The 20214-nt window shown below is 50.4% G+C and overlaps 1 protein-coding gene across 4 annotated transcripts in view; it reads left to right on the top strand.

Annotated features, from left to right (window-relative positions):
- The window catches only part of ASCC1 (activating signal cointegrator 1 complex subunit 1), a 34486-nt gene extending 16172 nt beyond the window's left edge, over window positions 1-18314 (top strand). For all 4 annotated transcript variants that reach the window (XM_063164143.1, XM_063164142.1, XM_063164144.1 and 1 more), the window contains exons 8-10: window positions 1350-1471; window positions 3500-3579; window positions 17736-18314. In XM_063164143.1, the coding sequence (XP_063020213.1) occupies window positions 1350-1471; window positions 3500-3579; window positions 17736-17852 (319 nt within the window). In that variant the 3' untranslated portion in view covers window positions 17853-18314. The remainder of the gene's footprint in view (window positions 1-1349; window positions 1472-3499; window positions 3580-17735) is intronic.
- The last annotated feature ends 1900 nt before the right edge of the window (window positions 18315-20214 follow it).

Below are 20214 nucleotides of genomic sequence, written 5' to 3'. Positions count from 1 at the left end.
ATGATCTTGATCAGCTTAAGCTGTAAAGCAGGAGATTTGATTTATCCTGACTTAGCTTGCATAACTGCAGACAGAATTAGGGGTTGGCAAGCCCTTCTGCACATATAATGGCTCAGACTGAAAGAGGGATCATGCTCTGATGCCTCCCACATGGCAAATAATTTCCATTATAATTCATTCTAATTTGTTTTATTTCCTTGATTAACTTTATAACGTAATAAAGCACCATTTTCACTTGAGCTATTCTCTGTTAATTTGTTTTAGTATTGTCTGTAATGATATTCATTTAATCTTTGTCATTGCTTAATTTTAAAAATCACTGAAGTAAAGCCAGAAAATAGTAAAAAGCCATGACAATTGGTAGTTTGAGAGTCTTGGAATGCTCACATGGGGGCTGGCAGCCCGTGAGGGGCAGCCCAGAGGCAGCAGTGGGGTCAGAGCTGGCAGCCCCAGGCTCTGGGGACAGGCCATGCTCTGCCACAGCTCAGACACCATGGTGGGACCTCAGAGCAGAAAGCTTCTGATCCCTGGGACATGCTGGGGGAAGCTCAGATTCTTCTGCACAGGCTGAATACCCTCTGGCCTTGTTTTCAGAGATGGGAAGCTCTCATTGTGCCATATCCTCTCCACCTTTGGTAAGAATCAGGCACTGCAGAGATTTTTGGGCACAGCAGCAGCCTGGAAGCTCCTTCAGCTCCTTAGACGTGAGCACAGTGCTCTGATCCCTGTCCTAGGATGGGTCTGCCCTCAGATCCTGAGAGTCAGGGCCAGACACAAAGGTGGGAATGAGTCCTTGGATTTTGCTTGCTCAGTAGCTCCAAAGCTGGAGTGCTCACCAGGATGTGCTGGCAGGGTTTGTGGCCCTGTCACCACGTTCCCAGACAAGCCCAGGGCTGGGTTGGTTATCTGGGGCAGAGAGGAGCCAGGCTGCAGCAATCCCTGAGCACATCCTGGGAGCCAAGGTGCCCAGGCCCCTGCGGGTGTGCAGATTTTAGCATTTGCAAGGAGAGTCACATTGTGTTTCCTGGCAGTAGGAAGATGCATCCTTCAGCTCCCAGTAACATCTGTCACTGTGAGTGAGCTCTGTGCTGTGCTAAATCTGCCCTTCCTCCTGGAATATTTGCAGCAGAAGCGATCACAGAGGAAGCTTTGTGCAACACTCAGAACTTTTTGCATTAGAGCTGAATGCTGATGCCTCTGCTCGCTTTCCAACAGGGACTGGCTCCCTTTCCTGTGTGCAGGCAGAGACTTCATTTCACACTTGCTGCCCTTCTGGCTGGAATGGCCAGAGCTGGTGCTGCAGAGGCTCCTTGTTTCACGTGGCCCTGTTCTTTCCCTTTGCTTCCCAGGTTGCAGGTGCTGACTGATCAGCTGGTGGAGCGCTTTGTGGCCTCTGGCCTGATGCTTAAAGAGTGGGACAGGGTGAAGCTGCATGCCACAGTCATGAACACTCTCTTCAGGAAAGATCCAAGTACGTACAGAGCCTTCATCCTTGCTGCTCAATGCATTTAAAGTAGTCCTTTTGCTCAGCAGATGCTTTTGTTTGCTTTTTCAGTGTGGTTTTCTTACTTACAGGGCTGGGGGGGGAGATGTCTGCAGATAAAACCCAGAAGAAAATAAAGCAATGAACAAAAGTCATAGATTCAAAACCTTGGCACCCTGTAGCACTGCTAGGGAAAAATATGTTCAAGTAGAATCATAGAATGTCCTGAGTGGGAAGGGACCCACAAGGATCATCCAGCCCAGCTCCTGACCCTGCCCAGGACACCCCAACAATCCCACCCTGTGCCTGAGAGCATTGTCCAAACACTCCTGGAGCTCTGACCATTTCCTGGGGAGCCTGGTCAGTGTTCCCTCTGGGCAAGGAACCTTTTCCCAATATCCAAGCTCCCCTGGCACAGCTCCAGCAGTGCCCCTGGGTCCTGAGATCAGAGCTGCTCCTGCACTGCCCTTTGTGAGGAAGCTGCAGACCCTGATGAGGTGTCCTCTCAGGCTCCTTCAGGCTGAACAGAGCAGGTGACCTCAGCCACTCCTCATGGAGGTGAGATCTTGGGCACTCTGTGTCCCAGTGTTAAACTGAAACTGGGTAACATCTCCACGTGTTGTGCTGACCTTCAAACAAGATGAAAACATAATCCTCTTTGGTTAACTTAGAGACTGCCCATTTCTTTAGGAAAATGATGCCATTGTCTTTCTCCTTAAATCAGATGCAGACAGATGAATGTGATGCGAAGCTGAATGTGAGCTATTCTTGAGTGTATGGCGTCTGCTGTCTCTGCCAAAAGATTGTCTGCTCTGAGCTGTCTCTAGCATCACTCTGATCACATTACTTTGCAAAGCAGCCCTAAAAGCATCATCCTTGGGGAGGGGCAGTGTGTTACAGCCTGGTTCTCCATGTGCAAACATGTGTGCTCTGGCCCCTGTGCACTGCAATAGGTTGTGTCAGGAATTCTTTAGTTGTTGCCTCTCTGAATCTCTGCAGGGACAGTGATAACAGCAGGTGATTTGTGCCATTGTCTTCTGGGCAGGTTTTGGCTCTGACTGCTGCTGAACTCAAACAAGCACACCCAGGGTGTAGAAACCATGTAAAGATAGGGCTCAGTTTGAGAGCCCTGGAAATGTGACCCCAGAGTGCTGCTGTGGCCCTGCTCATGGGCAGCTGGTCTGGCATCCTCAGGCTGTGTTCTGCACAGCCCCGTGAGGCACGAGAGGCATTCAGACACAATGGGGAGAGAGCATTCCTCAGGCAGCCATAGGAGTCTCTTTGTATTCCATACAGGATCTGAACAGCAAGCTGGATGTGAGGGGGACTTCATAGTTAATGATGGAGATGAAAAAGAAATACTGAATATATTCACTGAGGGAGGCAGAGGTGCTGTGGAAGGCACAGATCATGTACTTGGGGATTATATAAAAACCCAGCCGTGCTCTGGGGAAATGGATCTCACATGTAGGCTTTTGGCAGCTGCTGTAGGCCTGGGTTGCTGTTCTGAATGCCTCTGTGTGTGTGTGGCTGTGTGCCCACCCCACAGAAGCATCCACAGCACACACAGGGTGCAGGCAGCACAGGTTTGTGTCAGGGCTGTCCCCATCCTGCCTGGCGCTGTGCTGGCACGCTCAGCCTGGGATCTGGGGCTGTTCCAGGCCATGCAAGTGCTGTCTCACACCCTGCCATGGCAGGATGAGGGATGAAAACGAGCCAGGGAGAAGCAGGTGTGTTACACTGAGCAGTCAGCCCTACAGAGTCACCATGGCAGGAGATGTGATTTGGGGCCTTTCCTCCAGGTAATAACAGAGGTGATCCCCATAGGGGCACCAGCTCCAGCCCTTTTCCTCCTAAAATCCAAGTGGAAATGGTTTTTATTTGCACTGAGAACTGGGCAAAGATGGTTTATTAGCTGGCAGCTGACTCTGGGGAGGGACAGAGTGGGGGGTGAAGTACAGCACACAGAGTTCTCCCATCTGAAGCTCATTCTGCTGGTGGCTTTTCTCTCTACAGCTGAAGAACGAAACAACACAATGCCTGGTAAATCATCTTTCAAGGAGCGGGAGTCATTTAATGGCCAGAATATCCTCAAGGTCAGTATGAAACAATTAGGGAAATGGAGCCAGCCATGGATATTGTATAGCCAGAAGAGGTCGAAACACCTCTTCTAAACTGCTTTTGTCTTGGGCTTATGGGATCTCCTGGGGCTTGGGAGGGGTGGAGGGGAAGGGGGGAATCTGTTTAGAAAATAACCAGTGCAGATCACTGGTGACTGGGAGCATTGGAGTGTTTAACAGGAGCATTCCTGGAGCTGCTGAGGCTCAGAGCAGGGATATGAGGCACGAATGCTAAGTGGGTGTTCGTGTTGTCGTTTACTTCGCTCCTGTTTTACCCTGGAGACTCAGGCTCGAGTTGATTCTCAGCCCACCAGAAAGAAGCACTTCGTTGCTCTTGTTCTACTCATATATATTTATGAAACTAAACCCCACTCTCATTTCACTTACTCTTTCCTTTTTGGGTTTTAATCTCTGCTATTGATTTGCTCCAGAAAGATACTGGGTAGTGGTAGGGAGTCCCACCAGGATCCGAGGGCTTTGGCAGTGATCAGAGGTTAGAAAACACAATCCCCCAGACTGTGGAGGTTGGGAAAGGCTCAAAGGGGAGCACACTGCAGAGTCCCAGGCTTTGCCAGCCAGGCTTGGGGCTGCAGGCAGCCTCTGCTGCTCATCCAGGTGGCTGTGGCAGACTGATGCTGTGCTGCTTGACCCCTGGAAGCGTCCAGAGAGAAAAGAGATGCACAGAGGAGCAGAAATGGAAAACAGCACCAGCTTGTAAGCAAATCTGCAATCCTCATTGTGTGAGAGGATTTGTTGCAGGCAGCTCTGATAAGAGGGAGCGAGGACAATGCATGGGTACATTTGGGAAGGGTAAGAAGATATTCTGGCAATGAAGATACTTGAGAGAGGATGCAGGCTGGGTGGGAGCTGGACAACCCAGAAGGACTTTAGAGCCCTCCCAGAGGAGGGGAAGAGTGAGCTTTATTTGTATTTACAGTGTTAATAATGTATCAGGCACTGGATGCAGGGGGATGTGAAGGCAGGGAGTGGAACTGATTGATCTGTGTGCAGAGGACAAACAAAGGGACAAAATTAGGTTAAGCTCTCATTGTCCTCAAACGGTCTGAGCGTGGTGTCATGACTCAGCGTCACCACGTGTTGAGTGTGCAGTGTGAGACTGCAGTATTGCAAGCTGGAGCAGGGAAGCCACAGCCCTGGTCCCTTTCTTGATGTGACCTGCAGTTTTGGATAGCTCCCAGTGTTGGGAGAGGCAGCTCTGGAAGGGGGGAGATTTGTGTCAGGAGCCCTGAGTGCCTGCAGGACCCCCCTTTTTCCACATTCACCTTCACTCCTTTCTCCTGCTTCTGTTGAACTTGTCCTCAGGCTTTAGAGACACATAAAATCAAACTGTGGGTCTCCCTCCGTGCTCTCATCCCAAAGCGTGTGTGGCTGGGACGGTATTAACGATGCTCCCTCTGCTGGTCACACCGTTTGTGGGGTCTGAGGATCTGGGGAAGGGTCATAGGGTGCACGGTGCTTGGAAATGCTGCCGCTCTCCTTCCGAGGCTACTTCTTATTCTTGATGCTCTCGGGAATAAGAGCCCGATGCATTTTTAAAGCTCCTAATTGATTTTGTTCTGACGTAGCCAAAAGAGCTGCTGGCTGTTTGGACTGCTGGTAATTACTTCAAAGCATGTCTTGCCACAAGAAATGTCATCCTTCTCTCCCACCTCCACTACATTTCCTAACCTGCCCGCTTCGTATTTCCCTTTGGTCTCCCACGTGCCTGCAGCAGAAGGCCCGTTGGCATTAATTAATTACATGAGTCATAAATAGCTGCAGGCTCCTTACCGAGCAGCCCAGCCTCGGTGAGGCACTGATGCATTCCAGCATGACCTTGCAGGGATGCGCCAGCTCCCTCCCAGCCTGCTTTTATATCCATTATTTATCTTCTGCTGGGGAGGCTGCCCTCTCACAAAGTGGCTTCATTAACTTTTGCACCAGGATCTAAAGAAGAGCTGTTAATGAATATGGCTGCACTTAGGCAGGCTGGTGGGAGGGAGGGCCATGTGCCCTGCATGTGATTCCAGGCAGTGGGACTCCGTGGTAGCTCTGCTGAGTGGCTCTGTTCCCACTTGGAACGCTAACAAAGCATGGCTGCTGGTAGGAGGGGAAGTGGGAAAACTCAGGTTTCATCACTCTCAGTGCCATTGTGCAGCCCTGTAGGGCCAAAGGCTCAGGGCAGGGCTGGAGCTGTCGGGCACAGAGCAGGATGGGAGTGCTGTGGCTCTGCTGTTCCATGTCAGAGCTGGGCTGTGTGTCTGTGTGTCTGTGTCTGTGTGTGTGTGCAGATGCGCTGGCAGCACATGTTTGCTGATAACATGCCTGTGCTACACCAGGCTCCAGCTGGTATTTTGCTTTCAGCTGAACTAATCAGAATTTTATTTAATAATCCTTTGTTCTACCCATTCCACGGAGTTAAACATACACTCCTATTTGTGCTAATAAATGGTTGTGCAGGCCGGTACCTTCCCACACTGCTCAGAAAATAGATCCTGTAGGATGACTTGCGTTTGGGAGTTTAAATTACTTCTGTCTTGAAGAATATCCCTGAAAAAGGTTTCCTGGCATAGGTGGGGCTGAGAGCCCAAGGGGCTGTGTGAGATTTGTGTCCAACAGAGCTTTGGGCATGCCATAAAGCTGGAGATGCTTCATGGACATGGAGCCATACATATTCCCTCTAGGCTGGCTTTGAACATCCCAGCCGTGCACTGAAAGCGTTCTCTGGTCAGGAGAGCGGAGAGAGGAGGCAGGAAAGAGCCAGGAGAGCAGAGGGAGGAGGCAGCAATTCCTGCTGGAAGGCCCCAGCAGCTCAGGCCTGGGGGAGATGCTGGGTTGGCAGAGCCCTGCCATGTCCCTGTGCTGCAGCTGGCACCAAGGCACCCAGGGCAGCTGCTGGCATCTCCGGAGAGACGAGGCTGCGCTGCCTCCGGGCTTTTATTTGTTTTTGTTTAGGGGGGAAAAAATCCAACTAAGGCTGCAGTGAATAAATGAAAAGGAAAAGAAATGCAGAAAGGCCGGCTGGCCAAAAATTTCTGTGGCACGTTTAAGGGAAAGGAAGAAAACCACCTGGACTCTCACTGGGTCAAAATGGAATGAATTTTGGCTTGAGTTGAGGTCTGAGAAGTAAATGAATGGCCTTTGCCATGCTTGGACAAGAAGGAAGCAAATTCTGAGTGCAGAAAAAGCTGAACTCTGCTGCTTAGCACAGATCCGTGCATTAACAGCTTACAAGATTAAATATTGAGGGAACAGCTACTGAGGTACAGCAGCAGAAAGCTGCACATCTTATGTCTTTAGGGCATTAGGGGAGACTTTAAGCTGGGATGGAAGACTGGGAATGGGATCAGCCAAGGTGGTGACACATGCTGCTGTGCCCTAGTCCAGCAGCAGGGCTGCAAGAGTGCCCAGGGAGGGCTTCTAGGTCAGATAAGGCATCATTTGAAGAGGCTCCTTCTCTTTTGAGGCCTGCATCAGTGTATTGAGTTCTGGCACTGTACCTGCTTCCACTGGGAGCAGGGGAAAGTGCATTTATTGTCTGATACTCTGGAGAGCCAGTGGTGTTCCCTGCCAGCCTGTCTGTCCTGCTGGGTAAGAGCAGTGTGGTGGCTGGGGCATGCAGCAGTTCAGTTTAAAACATTGATGCAATGCCACAGAGAGAGGTGCAATGGAAACGAAAAACCTTGGCCTGAATAAACCCCTGACCCCTCAAAATACCCCAAGCCCACCAAGCTCTAAACAAATGAACGTGTGCAGAGCCAGCTCCACTTGCAGATGAGGAGTGTGTCTTGTGTTCTGCAGCAGTTGGAACCCAGGCCTTTTGTGTAAATTTTGTTTGTGGATTTAAGGAGGCTGAGTCTTTTCCTGATCTATTTCTAAGCTGAGGTGAATCAAAGAGCCAAAGAACTGGCATTAGGTGGGGACAAGACTGCCTGGTGTTCAGAAAGGGTAAGAACATCTTGTTATCCTCAGCAAGGTGGTAAAGATGTAGATCCAAAGTAGGACTGACAGCTGGAACAAATACCTAACAGGAGGTGGCTGCTTGGAAAGTTTAGAGTTAAAAATACCAAACAAAGAATCCACTGAGGTGAGGGGAAACCGAGTAAGAGATTGTGGTGCAACATCAGGATCTCAGAAATAAGGCAGTGCTTTCCTCACCTCGTTTTTAGAGAAGAATCAAAAGCAGAAATGAAAGGCTGTGCTGGCACTTTGCAGAGGGGAGAATTCCTGCCATTACCCAGAGGTACTGGAACAATCGAGGGGGCTCAGCAGTGTGCAATTAGAGCAACAGTGGGCTGGGAGGATGTGACAGTTGAGCAGATGAGACTGGAGATCAGTTTGTATAATCACGGGGAAAAAAAAAGGAGATTAAATTGGGGTTGCTGTGAAAATGCTTTCCTGTGAATTATATTCTTCAGGGGGAGAAAAAGCCATATTCATGTTATTTGCATTTGATGAAACAGGAATCTGAAGTGGCATTTGAAAAATCAGAGCAGACAAAGGAGGGAAGATATCTTTGTTGGAGTGTTCAGGCCTTGGAGGCAGTGTTGGAGGTTCTGGGGGAAGGCTGAGCCACAGCGCAGTGCAGAAGGTTTGTGCTGCCTTTGCATGACAGAGATCTCTTTGGTGACCTTACCAAGGAAAGGAAAAGCCTTTTTTTTTCCTCTCAGAGGTGCTCTACACCCCTCTGACTAATTTTAGCAGGATCTGTGAGAGCTGGAGGATGGTTTGGGGAGAAAAGAGCTCTGAATGCTCTTTCCCCTGCACCTCTGCGCTCCCACCCAGGCCAGCAGCTGAGCCCTTTGGAGGTTCTCCACTGCCTCCCACCCAGTGAGCATCCCCCTCCTCACTCCCCTGAGCTCCCTGCTGTGCCACCAGCCAGCCAGGGCAGTGTCACCTCTTTGATCTTAAGAGGACAATTTTTCTCTGTGGAGCTGGCAGGGGTTGAATTACAGCAGTGCCTTAATAGAAGGCAAGGACCCAGCACATTAAATGCAAAAAACCCCAACCCACTGATTAGCAAAAGTAGACAGTTCATCCCTAAGGTGCCATGACCCTTCTGCTGGATAATTTTCTGTGTCTGTCTGAATTAATTTCCTGGCTCTGTAGCTAGCTCCTCCTCTGGTGCTCGGTGGGCGTAGTGAGAGGTCACAGTGACGGCAGCTCCGTGTCCCTCCCCGGCCTTCTGCCATCCCTGCAGCAAAGGCAGAGCCCAGCTCTCAGAAACTGTTGCTGCATTTGCTGTAATAGGAGCCATGGGGATGAGGCTCCTGTGGAGAAATGCACTGTTTGATTATTAATTTCCTTAAGTTGTGCTGCAAATCCTTCACGTTGGAGGTGTAGGTCTGGGATCTTATCAGAGCCTTTAATTTGCTGAAAGGGTTTTTATTCTTGTCTGAAAGACGTGCAAAAATCTGGTAACCTCCAAATGTCCCACTTGTATTTGTTTCTTAGTTTGCAGAATGCCTTTCACCATAGCAACTGGGGTTTGATTTCCTGAAGCACATGAATTTTCATGGATTTGTGATGGGGGGAACAGACCCAAAACTGTGAGCTAAAGCAAAGGCTTTGCAGCGTGGAAGTGGCAGGAGCACCACTAGGTTTGGCTTGTGGGGAGGGGGGGATCCTGGAGGGAGGGGATCTCAGCTGAACAAAGGCCTGCACCCAGCCCTGAACAGTTCTGTTTGAAAGAAATCCAGCCTGACACATTAATTTAGACTATTGCTGAATGTCACCCTCCCCACTGCTGCATCACCCTCTGGCAGCTGGGGTGGCTTTGCTCCAGTTTTATCAAGAGCTGAGCTGAGGTTTCACATGGCAGCAGTCACAGAAGGATCAGCTGCTTCCATATTCACAGAGCTGGAAACCTCACGCTCATCCCACCCGTGGAGGTCAGGAGGGTGTTGGGGGCACCATGAAAGGCACTCTGAGCTCTGCAGGTGAAACCCAGCTGGGGAGAGGCAGGGAAGTTGCACACGTGAGCAGGAGGGAACAGAGCTCCAAACAGTGTTGGGAAATCAGGCAGAAACAAACAGGCAGCTGCAAACAAGGACAGGTCCAGGAGGGAGCTGTGGCACCGGTGTGGGATGGAGAAGTTCCTCAATACCAGCCCAACAGGCCAGGATTTGGCTTATGGGGGGCTGCTCCAGACTGAGTCAGCCCTTGGAAATTAAAAAAAAAGGCAAATGTCCTTAAAGTGAACCTCTGACTATGCTTAGCTGAAGGATTTGTCCAGTTTTGGGTACCATGGATGGGTGCAAGGAGCCCAGGGGACAACAGTAAGATCCTTGGAGGGGTAGAAAATATCTGCAAGCTGGGGCTGAAAGAGTTGTTTCAAGGATAATAAAGGGAAGGAGAGCAGCATGTAGGAAAAACTCTTGAAGCTTAGAAATGCTTTTGCCAGTAATGGATGATAAAGTGATAAATAATGGGCTTAAACTGCAGCAAGGGATCAGGAAAGTCTTTGTAAAGGGGAGGATAAGGAAGCACTGCTCTAGAGGAGCTGGGAAAAGGGGGTCCTGATTGTTTTGAGGGAGCAGAGGTGTCAATCCAGGATCTGCCACCACCGAGCTCCTCGTGCCTTGGAGAAGGAGAGGATGGTGGAGCTGATGACCTTCACTGGTCCTTTCTTCAGTTTGTCCCTTCATGATTCCTCCATGGAATGTGTGCAGAGCACCCATGAGATGGCATCTGGGAACGTACCAAGAGCTTCTTGGTTTTTATGTGGCATTTGCTTTGGCTCAGGAAACAAAAATACAAAAAAGAAACCTCCCATCATGTGCCTTGGATCTTTCTCCATGCACTTGCTGCTGCTTTTTATGTTGGCAGCACTTTGCCAGAGAGAGATGGTTATGTTGTTTCCAAGGGACTGCACCAGGGATGTAATTGTAAGGGATTTTCCTGTGTCACAGAGGAGATAGCCCTGATGGGTATCTCCCAAGAGAGAGGCCACTGGGACTCCTATGACACAAGATTTTCTCCCTCCTGAAGTCTGCCTGCTTTATTCTTCCTGAGGGAGATGAGGTGAAAAGGTCTCTGCTGCTGCCTTTTAAATCTTGCCAGAGGCTGGAAGAAAAGGAGAGGGAAAGGGCTGTTCCTTGTGGAAGCACTGGATGCTATATTGGGGATGGAGAGACACTCCAGAACCAGCTGCACACTTGCAGAACAAACCAATCTGCAGCCTTGTGCTGGTGCTGCTGGGGACAGCCCAGGTGACAACTGCCCTCTCTGTCCTTCCCACCCCTCTTCCACCCTTGTGACTCTGCACAACATTCTCCAGGGCTGTAACACCTGGACAGCCTTGGGAAGTGTTGGATGGCCAGCCAGCCTTCCTTTAAAAAGCCATGGAAAGGGAAGCAGTTGCTGATTTGGGGAGGAGGTTGGGAATGCTGGGAAGAGCTGCCTCTCTGCCTGCTTTCCCTGTGCTTCCCATGCATTATTGCTGGCAAGCTTCCAAGCACAATTAAACCTCTGACAGATAATCATTGGTGGAGTGCTGTCCAGGGTGAATAACACAGGAATCAGGTATTTCCTTTTTTGGCACCAAATTGTTGCAGAAAATTTTGAAAGTCAAAAACAGAAGGAAAAATAATCTACTCATTTGACAAACTGCCCAGGTTTTGACAGTTTGCCTGGTTGTTTCTCATCTTCTGGGAGCCACCAGGGGCTTTGGTTTGGGGTTTGTCTGTCATAGTTTGGGGGAGTTTGGGTCATAGCTGGGATGGGGTTTGGTGAATTTTTTGGGATGAGGAAGAAGGAGCTCTGCCAGCACATACTGCAGCCTGGGAGCAGTGACAGGTGTGGAGATAACAGATAACAGCCTTGTGGAGAGGTTCTGGCAGGCCTGTGTGGGAGGCTGCAGGACTGAGGTGCATTAAACAAGTAGGTGGGATCCCAAAAGCAAATTGGAGGCTGTGCTTTGTGCAGCACAGGAGGTTAATCAGAGGAACTCGGATGGACAGAGCTTGCTGGAGTTCAGTGGACTCTCTTAGAGTCCCTCAGTGTTTCTGAGTGTTACATTCACATTTCAGGGTTTAATTTTTTAAGATTTTTAATCTTTCCATGTTTTTGCCATTTCCTCCATCAGTCCTTTTTGCCTGGTGGAGTCAGCCCCTTCCTGCTGTGTCTGGCATGGGATCTGCCCTTGTGCTTTGGCCAGATGATTTGGAAGGGTGATTGTTCTCTGCTCTTCTCCAGGGCTTTCCGTCCCAAGCTGTGGACATCGTGCACAAACTTTATTCAAATATATCATCCCTTAGCAGGTGGAAAGACTTCCAGGGGAGAGTGCAGAAATTCTGCAGACAGACAAGTTTTGTTGCTCTGTCTTGAGGCATCTCTTCAGAAACGCTGTTTAATTTTTCTCCATGCTTGTCAGTGGGTGCCTGGCATTTGGTTTGTTCCTCCCCTTCCCCAGAGGGGACAGCAGCACCATAACATGCTGATTTCCAACAGAGAGCTCCTGGCTCTCCAAGCCTGTGCCCTCATTTACCACTGCTGCCCATGGGTACACACTGGGGCTGGGCTGTTGTCACTCTGTGCAGAGCAGCTGAAGCTCTAAAGGCTCCAGCTCCTCCAAAGCCTCCCTTTAATCTCTTGTTGGAGCTGTCCATGCACTGGGTTATCTGTCAGCGTGGTCCTCCTGCACATGCTGTACCATGGAGGCACAGCCCAGTGGTGCTCAGGCTGTTCACACCCCTCCTGGGTGGGATCCTGGGCTGGATAAACATCTTCCACCCAGGAGAAACAGCAGAGGAGGGATTGCTGGTGTCCCATCCTCAGCATGGACCACGCAGCAGGAATGATGGTGAGATCATCCACATCCATAGCTCCTGGAGCTATGAACCTCTTCCTCCCAGCCTCTCTGAAGCTGCTGATTTCTGTATTCATTCCAGACATGGAAAACAGGACCCTCCCTCAGCTCCCTGCCGAGGGCAGTGGGGTTTGTGAGGTGGATTGTCACAGGCTAATGACATTACAGTGCTGAGTCACCGGGGACAGTTTTGTGCTGTTGATCTGTAATAGCCCAGCCCTCAGGCACTGCTTCCTGGGCTGGAGTTCACAGCAGAACTGCCTGCAGTCCAGGGAGAGATACATGTGTGTGTGTGTGTGTGTGTGTGTGTGTGTACATCCATTTTATCCCGAGGTATCCCTGCTTGTGAGTGGGAATTTTTAATTGCCAGGCATCGCAGTGAGTTGTTGCTCCCTCGGCATTTCCAAGGCTCTCAGCAGAGCTGCTTGGACTTTTTCATTAATTCAGGGTGGGTCTTTTTTTGGCTGCCTACTGTAAACGACGTAAGGCTTTAAAACCTGATCAATAATCCTGATGGTAGTAGCAAAATCCAGGCCAAGGCGGCGTGAATGTGAGCCACAGATTACGTGAAGGAAGTTTTAAACACCTCTGACTCCCTTCCCTTCTCTTCCCCTCCCTGGAGTTGCTTTGTCCTCCCACCTCCCCGTGCTCCTCCAGCCGGATCCATTCACATTTCTCATGCTTGTTGAGCCCGTGACAGGTGATTTAAAAACCCCAGTTTGCGTTGGCACCTCCGCTCTTCACAACCAGAGCCGAAACACATCGCTGCTGTCCTGCTGTGGATTGGCTGTGATTTATTGCTGTTGCTGGCAGGCTGGAGCACAGAGGTGCTGGCTCATTCCAGGAGGGAGGGATGTCTGTGGGAAGTGAGCCCCCCGAGGAGGACAGCTTGACAAACACCCGCGCTTGGGAATGCGACATCATTGAGGCGCCTGTTTTAACTTCTTCATTGAGGAGGCATCCTCCTCCTTGCCTCAGCAAAACTTACTTCACAGGCTTGAAAAGGGGAAGAAAATGTGGCAGAGGGTTTGATCTGTTGCTCTGCCTTTGATAAGGAAGTTGTTGTGGTTTAGGGGTTGAAGTTTGTACAAGCAGTTTTGGCTCAGGTTTGCAAGGAGAGAGCGGTTTGATGTGTGATTCTCTCTCTCTCCCAAAACAAGTCTTCAGCCTCTTGTCTTCCTTCAGAAAATGGTTGTCTCATCCCAAGGGAGGTCTGCTGGGTAATTTGTGGGTAATGGAGGGGAACAGACCTCAGAGGAAGAAGGGTTTCCAGCATGTGAACGAAATTGTCTTTAGGGAGAAAATGTGGTGTCAGAAATGACAGTGGTGCTGCTGGCTTTTCCTGGCTCAGGATAAACGACTTTGGGGGGAGAAGTGGAGGAAAACCTGCTTTCTGGGAGCTTCCACAGGGCTGCCTGCCTTTCATCACGACCTGAGTGGTGTGTCCTTGGACCCAGTCCCCAGGAGGGGAGAGGGAGAGAGAGGAGCACTTGGACCTACAGTAGTTTGCAGGCTGACCTGTGAAGTATGGGTTATCCATCATCCAGTTCTGTCCTTCTCTTGGGAGCTCATGGCTTTTGGGGAGGGCAGTGTGGCTGTAGTCTGTGCCATCCCCCACAGATCCTGGGATGCTGCTGCTGCCACCCTCCAGGCACCTGCTCTGTCCCCATGGGAGATGCAGGCATCCTGTCTGAGCATTGCCCACACCTCTGGCTGTGGCTTGAAAGGCAGGGCACATCCCTGGAGCTAGCTTGGAGGTGCCGGGTCTGGGGTTAAAAGTTAACAGTGCTCTTTCCTTATTCCATTCTAATTCAATTTGGGAAGGCAGCAGGGAGATGGAGGGCACTTAGTCCTCTAAGTGCTATTCCCTTGATGGGAGTTAGTAGCTTGCACTGCATGTGTGGTGTTGATTCTGTAAGCTGACCTTTACCTCCATCAGGTTCATTCTCATTTATAATACTTTAAAAAAAAAATCCCAGCCTCCATCCTCTTATTTATTCCTTGGGCATCGAGGACATAAATCCTTTGGCATGTTTGGATTTATAGAATTACTGTGCTTTTGCTGAGCCTCACGTCCCACTCCAATCAAATGACACGGCTCTGCGGGTGATTGCATTTCTCCTCCCCTGCCTCCCTCCTGGCTGCTCCTGATCCACATCTCCTCGTGCTCCCTGCAGCCTTTCCAGGGAAAGGTGGGCCCTTGGCAGCCAGAGGGAAGGATGGGAGAGGGAGTTATCAGTGGTTGCTTCTGAAGGGCAACAACCTCCAGGTACCTCCTTCCCTGGTGCAGAATGAAAAAGCTGAGATGCTTTCCCAGGAGGCATTTCATCAGCTCTGCTCCAGGGCTCCTCCAAAACCAGAGTGTTTCCGTGGTGGCTGGGGAGAGGGGGGAGTTATAAATATCTTTCTTGGCTCTGCTTGGCTTCTCCTCAAGATAAATAGAAGTGAAAGTCAAAAGCAGAGCCTTGGCTCTCTGCAATCTCTTCCCGAGTCCCCAGGGACCCGAGTGCAGGATGCTTTTGTGATGGGAAGCCACTTCCTGGTGTTCCAGAGGTCTTGGAGGGTTCCTGGTGTTCCAGAGGTGTTGGAGGATTCCTGGTGTTCCAGAGGTGTTGAGGATGACGTTTGAGGGGCCTCTCTCCTCACTGCCTGGGGCAGGTCTCAGCTGTGCTGAGATCTCCGTGCCTGGAGTCCGGTGGTTTCTGTCATGGGAAGCCTCAGGGAGCACAAGGAGCATCAGTGAGAAGCCAGCCTGAAACAAGAGCAGAAAAAAGTGTCTGTGGTTGTCCTCTAAATCTTGTAGCATGTTTACTCTCAGAAAGTACAGCCACATTACCAAAAATCAATAGTTCTAGCAGCGTTCCTCCCTGGGAAACACACAGCTGCTCGAACACACGGGAGGTGGTGAATCTTAAAAAAGCCAAGGGAATACAAAGTGCTTTGCTACAATGGCTTTGCTGCACTTTTAGCAGTGTACAAATGGAGGGCCCTTGACCTGGGCAGTGTCTTCTGGGGCTTCCCAGTCATCCTTCTGCTGTGACATGCCTGAGACTGTGTGAGGCAAGAGGGGCTCGGGGAGGGTTTGTCTCATTAACTTAGTTTTGCTTTGAAGTACATGTGTTTAGTGAGAAAAACAGGTTGTGGTGTGCAGCAACAGCATAAACAAAACTCTTCCTTTGTTATTTTGTGGAAAGGTGTGACTTCTAGCACTGCTGATGGGTCTGGCACATGCCAGCATTTAATTTGTTTTCTTCATGGAATCCTGGAATGGTTTGTGTTGGAAGGGACCTTAAAGCCCACCTTGTTCCATTGCCATGGGCAGGGACACCTTAGATCAGAGTGCTGCAAGGCCCTGCTAACCTGGCCTTGCACACTTCCAGGGATCCAGGGGCAGCCACAGCTTCTCTGGGCACCCTGTGCCAGGGCCTGCCCACTCACAGGGAGGAATTTCTTCCCAGTATCTGAATCATGCTCAGGCAGTGGGAAGCCATTCCTCTTTGTCCCATGACTCAATGCCCTTGTCCAAAGTCCCTGTCAGCTCCCTTGGAGCCCCTTTAGGCACTGGAAGGGGCTCTTCTCAAGCCTAAGTACTCCTTGTTTCCCAGCACACCTGCCACTCCCTCTGTCAGGAGTCCAGAGAGAGGTAATTTCTGTTTTTCCTGGGTGGAGAGGGCTCTGTGATGGGAAGGAGTGACAGTGTGAGCAGCCACTGCGACAGGGACAGGTGTGAAGGTTTAGGATGAATGGGCACAGAGCATTGCAGGCAGCCCCAAAGAGCACCATCCTCCCTTCTGAGGTCAGCCAAAACAAAGAGAAAGGTGACCAACCCCTTTTTACTGCCATCTCTTATTAATGAGACATTTTATCCTAAGTCCTCCAACATGAACGGCGCAGGCTTTTGGGAACATAATTAATCTTTCTTGTATGAATCTTTAATTGTGTGAAATGGAGTTTGTGTGGCTGTCATAATTTCTCTTCCTCTCTTTTCCTCCTCTCCTGGTTTGAGATGCTTCCTTAGCACAGCTTCTTTCTGCAGGCTGCTCTTCTTTAGGGCACTGACCACTCACAGTGTCCCTTGAGGCCACCACACTGCCCTGGGGTCTCTTGCTCTGCCCCCAGATGGGCAGGGAATCACTTTCCCTGTGGCTCTTCTCCTTTGTGGAGTGACAGCAAACCCAGGAATTGTCCTGAAAGAAAACTAGCTGGTCTCCTCTGGAAAAAAGGGTACAGAATACTCTTGGGACAAACAACAAAAGAGCAGTTGTGCCCAAATCAGTGCCAGGCAGAGCCAAATGCCTCTTTGGAGGAGGTGAAGTGCAGCCTTTCAGATGCTAAGTAGTTATTTGGGATTTCAGTCAGTCCCTCTATGGAGGAATTGATGCACCATTGGCTCCAGGAGGATTAATGTGTTGGCTTTCCTTCTTGCCTTCTGTGAAGGGCAGCAAGGGCTGGGGGACTGTCTCAAGCCCACGCCTGCAGGGACAGATAAAAAACTGAATAGGAGACAGATGGAATGGACATTCTGGAGATCTCCAAGGTGGGGAGAAGCCACTGCTCAGGTTCTCAGTGACTCACAGCTCCCCTGTTAAACAGAGCTTTCCAAATTAGCATCTCCACCGAGGAGCTTTTCCTGAGGCACAGCTGATGTTCCCAGGTAGAGCAATTTCCTGCTGCTTAATGGAACGGGAGGAGCACTTTGTGCCTGGATGCGACGATGCTTTTCCAGCAGTAACTTCTTGTAAGGAATTCTGATGTCATTTTCCTTGGTCTGCTCGGTGGGTTGGATTAATGGGCAGGGCCACACCCCCCGGGCTCCGAGCTGGCTTGCTTTCCTTAATTTGCACTCAAGTCTTTGCGGAACAAAGACGGATTTGTTGAACAAAGCGGGGTCAGTGCTGGGATGAGGAGCCCTGTGCCTCCAGCCTGCTACTTTGAATTAGGACTGAGCTGTGGCTGTTAAGTCCTGCATCCTGTGGCCTGGATTGGTGCAAACCTGCTGGCCTCAAACCTTGCTGCTGCAGAGCCTGTGACCTCGAGAGCCACCCTGGGTGGTGCCTCCAGAGCAGTGGTGCCTCCCCATGCTCCCTCAGTGACACAGGCAGCAAAACAGGGCAGGTTTCAGCAGCTGCTGCTGTAGATAAAAAGAGTTCAAGTGCTGTCTTTAGTGGGAAAAATAACCTAAAGAACACTTTGATATAAAGGCAAAGCCAGTCTGTGAGGAGAGGCTTTTGACAGGGCCAGCTCCTGCGAGAGAGCCGTGGGCCAGCTGCAGGCTCCATCCCTCTGGTGCCCTTCAAGTGTTTTTTTTTCTTCTTCCTTTCAGCTCTTTGAGAACTTCCACTTCGGGGAGGTGCAGCTGGACTCGGTGCGTCTCTCCCAGAGGTTCTCCTCGGACGCCTCTGGCTACTACGCCACATCTGGGCAGCTGTGCTTCTCTTGAGGCGGCCATGGTGGGTCTGCTGTGGGCATGATCCCTCAGTGAAAGGTTTTATAGGACTTGAATCTTTGATGGAAACCTGGGAACTCCAAGCTGGGATGCCTTGTGACTCCTCCAAAGCATGGGAACCGTGGCATTTCCCTGCAGCTTTTCCCACTGCTCTCTTCTTTGAGGCTGCCTTCCTCTTCCTTTCCCCAAACATCACAAAGTTTCCTCTTTGATGTCTGTGGATTGCTGGTTTTCTAAGGAAACAACTAGAACTGGGGCTTTTGGGGCATCACTGGTGTTTAAATGTGGGTTTTTTTTTAGAAGAGGGAAGTTTGTTCTTAAAATAAGTATTTAAAATCCAGGAGAGCTTCGCCGGAGCACGATTTAACGATATTGAGGTCAGGCATTGCTTGGATCTCCAGCCGCGTGCCTGTGTGATGTGGATCTCCAAATAAATTAATTCCCTTCAAAAGCAAAGTGTTTATCTCCTGTTGCATTGATAGTTTCTGTAATTAAACTTCCAGCACAGCACATAACTATGATAATAAGAAAGCACTGACGGTTAGAGCTCTTTCCAGTGACCGTTTCGGAGCGTGTCAAAAAACATATGCCTTGTAGGTGGTTTCTCCATTAAAAGCAGCACCAAGCTCTTTGATTCCATTGTGAATCCTTCAGAGATCTCAAGACAAAGTTGTTTTTTTCCTGTAAATCTCCACATTTGGTAAAAATAGCGACACAGGATTTCGACTTGCCCTAGGATGAACGCTTTGGAAAATGGAAGGTGCTGGTGCTTGGGTGTTTTGTAACACAACAGGTGCTGCTGCCCATTCCTAGTTGCTTCCATGGGTATGGAATCATGCTGTGGTAGAGGTGGAGACTGTCTCAGCCAGGGATAGGGGTGCTCCAGCAGCACCCACATGTCCTAGTGATCATTTCTAAGAGACCTTCACCCCTTTTCCTCCCTCCAGAGTGAGCTGGCTGTTTGGCCATGCACAAACAGCAGTGGGAGTCATTCAGGAACTGGGATTCCTTTGCTTTTTCCCTCCAAATGTATTGCTGTTTATGTTTCCCTCACCAAATTGCCTGTCTGCTTTCAAGCCTGCCTGTCAGGCAATCAGATCATCTGTGCTTTTGCTGGGTGCCCTTGCTTGTCCCCAGCCAGAGCCGCTGGGCTGTTTGTGTCCCTTTCCTTGGCGTCAGAACGCCTCTGTGCTCTCCAAAAGCCGCCTTGCAAGCGGTTCCCTCGGGGAGCAGAGCACAGCACGCACTCACAGGGAGGTGCTGAGAGCACTTAACACCAGTTGCTGTCATCTTTCCGCCAACCTGAAGAGGTACTTGGCAAATCTCTCTGGAACAGACCCGGGAGCTGCTCGCAGCCACCAGGAAAGGGGAGGTGCACCTTGGGAAGCTTCTGCCTGATGAGTTTTTAACAGCTCTCAATGAGAAGTTGAGGCAAACACGGGGTTTTGACAATTGGAGCATGCTCCTCCCCTTCCCACTTGTGTAAACATGTTTTAGTGACAATTCTTTGGGAAGTTGGTTGAATTTCGCTGGTAAGCAGCTTATCCCGCTGCTCTAGCCTGGCACAGCAAAATTCATTTCACACCTCCTTCCCCAGGCAGAATTAAGGATTCTGATCTTTTGCCTGACATCACTGGGGTTTGCTGGCAGTTTTCCTTCCCGTCCTGAGCATCCTGGCAGGGAGAAGAGAAGCTGGATGTGTGCTGTGGCATCCCCAGCTGAAGCTGTGAATGAGCTGCAGCTGGGGTGAGTTGTCACTTGGTGCCTACCCAGATTTCCCCCTGCTGAGAAGAGGGGAAAATCCAGAAGCAAAACCTTGGGACAGGGAGGAATCTTCCCTGGGGCCCTAAAATGCTGTGGTGGGATGGCCAAGGAATGGGAACCACAGTGTGGGCATTGCAGGGAGAGGGGTTGGAGGATGGGAGATGCCAGGGACAGGGGGCTGTGGAATGGGGGTGGGAATGGGACTGGGAATGCAGGATGGGGTGTGCAGGTGGGGATGTGGAAGGAATGGGGGATGTGTGATGGATCCATGGTAAGAGTGAGAGATGTGGGATGACTGGTGCTGCATGGGGATGTGGCAGGGGATGCAGGATGGGGGATGTGTGATGGGGACCTGGCAGGGACCAGGGCTGCTGGGTGAAGGATGAGAACATGGCAGGGACCAAGGGATGCGGAACATCGGATGTGGGATGGAGACTGGGTAGGGACCAGGGATGCAGGATGGGGGATGCAGAATGGAGATGTGATGGGGATGCAGGATGGGGACTGGGTAAGGACCAGGGATGAGGGGTGCAGGATGGGGGTGTGGAATGGAGAGGGGATAAGGACCAGGAATGCAGGATAGAGGATGCGG

The sequence above is a fragment of the Melospiza melodia genome, chromosome 9, assembly GCF_035770615.1.
Source record: "Melospiza melodia melodia isolate bMelMel2 chromosome 9, bMelMel2.pri, whole genome shotgun sequence".
Classification (NCBI taxonomy): Eukaryota; Metazoa; Chordata; class Aves; order Passeriformes; family Passerellidae; genus Melospiza; species Melospiza melodia.
Note: the sequence above shows the minus strand (reverse complement) of the source record. Positions and strands in the feature narration are given on the sequence as shown.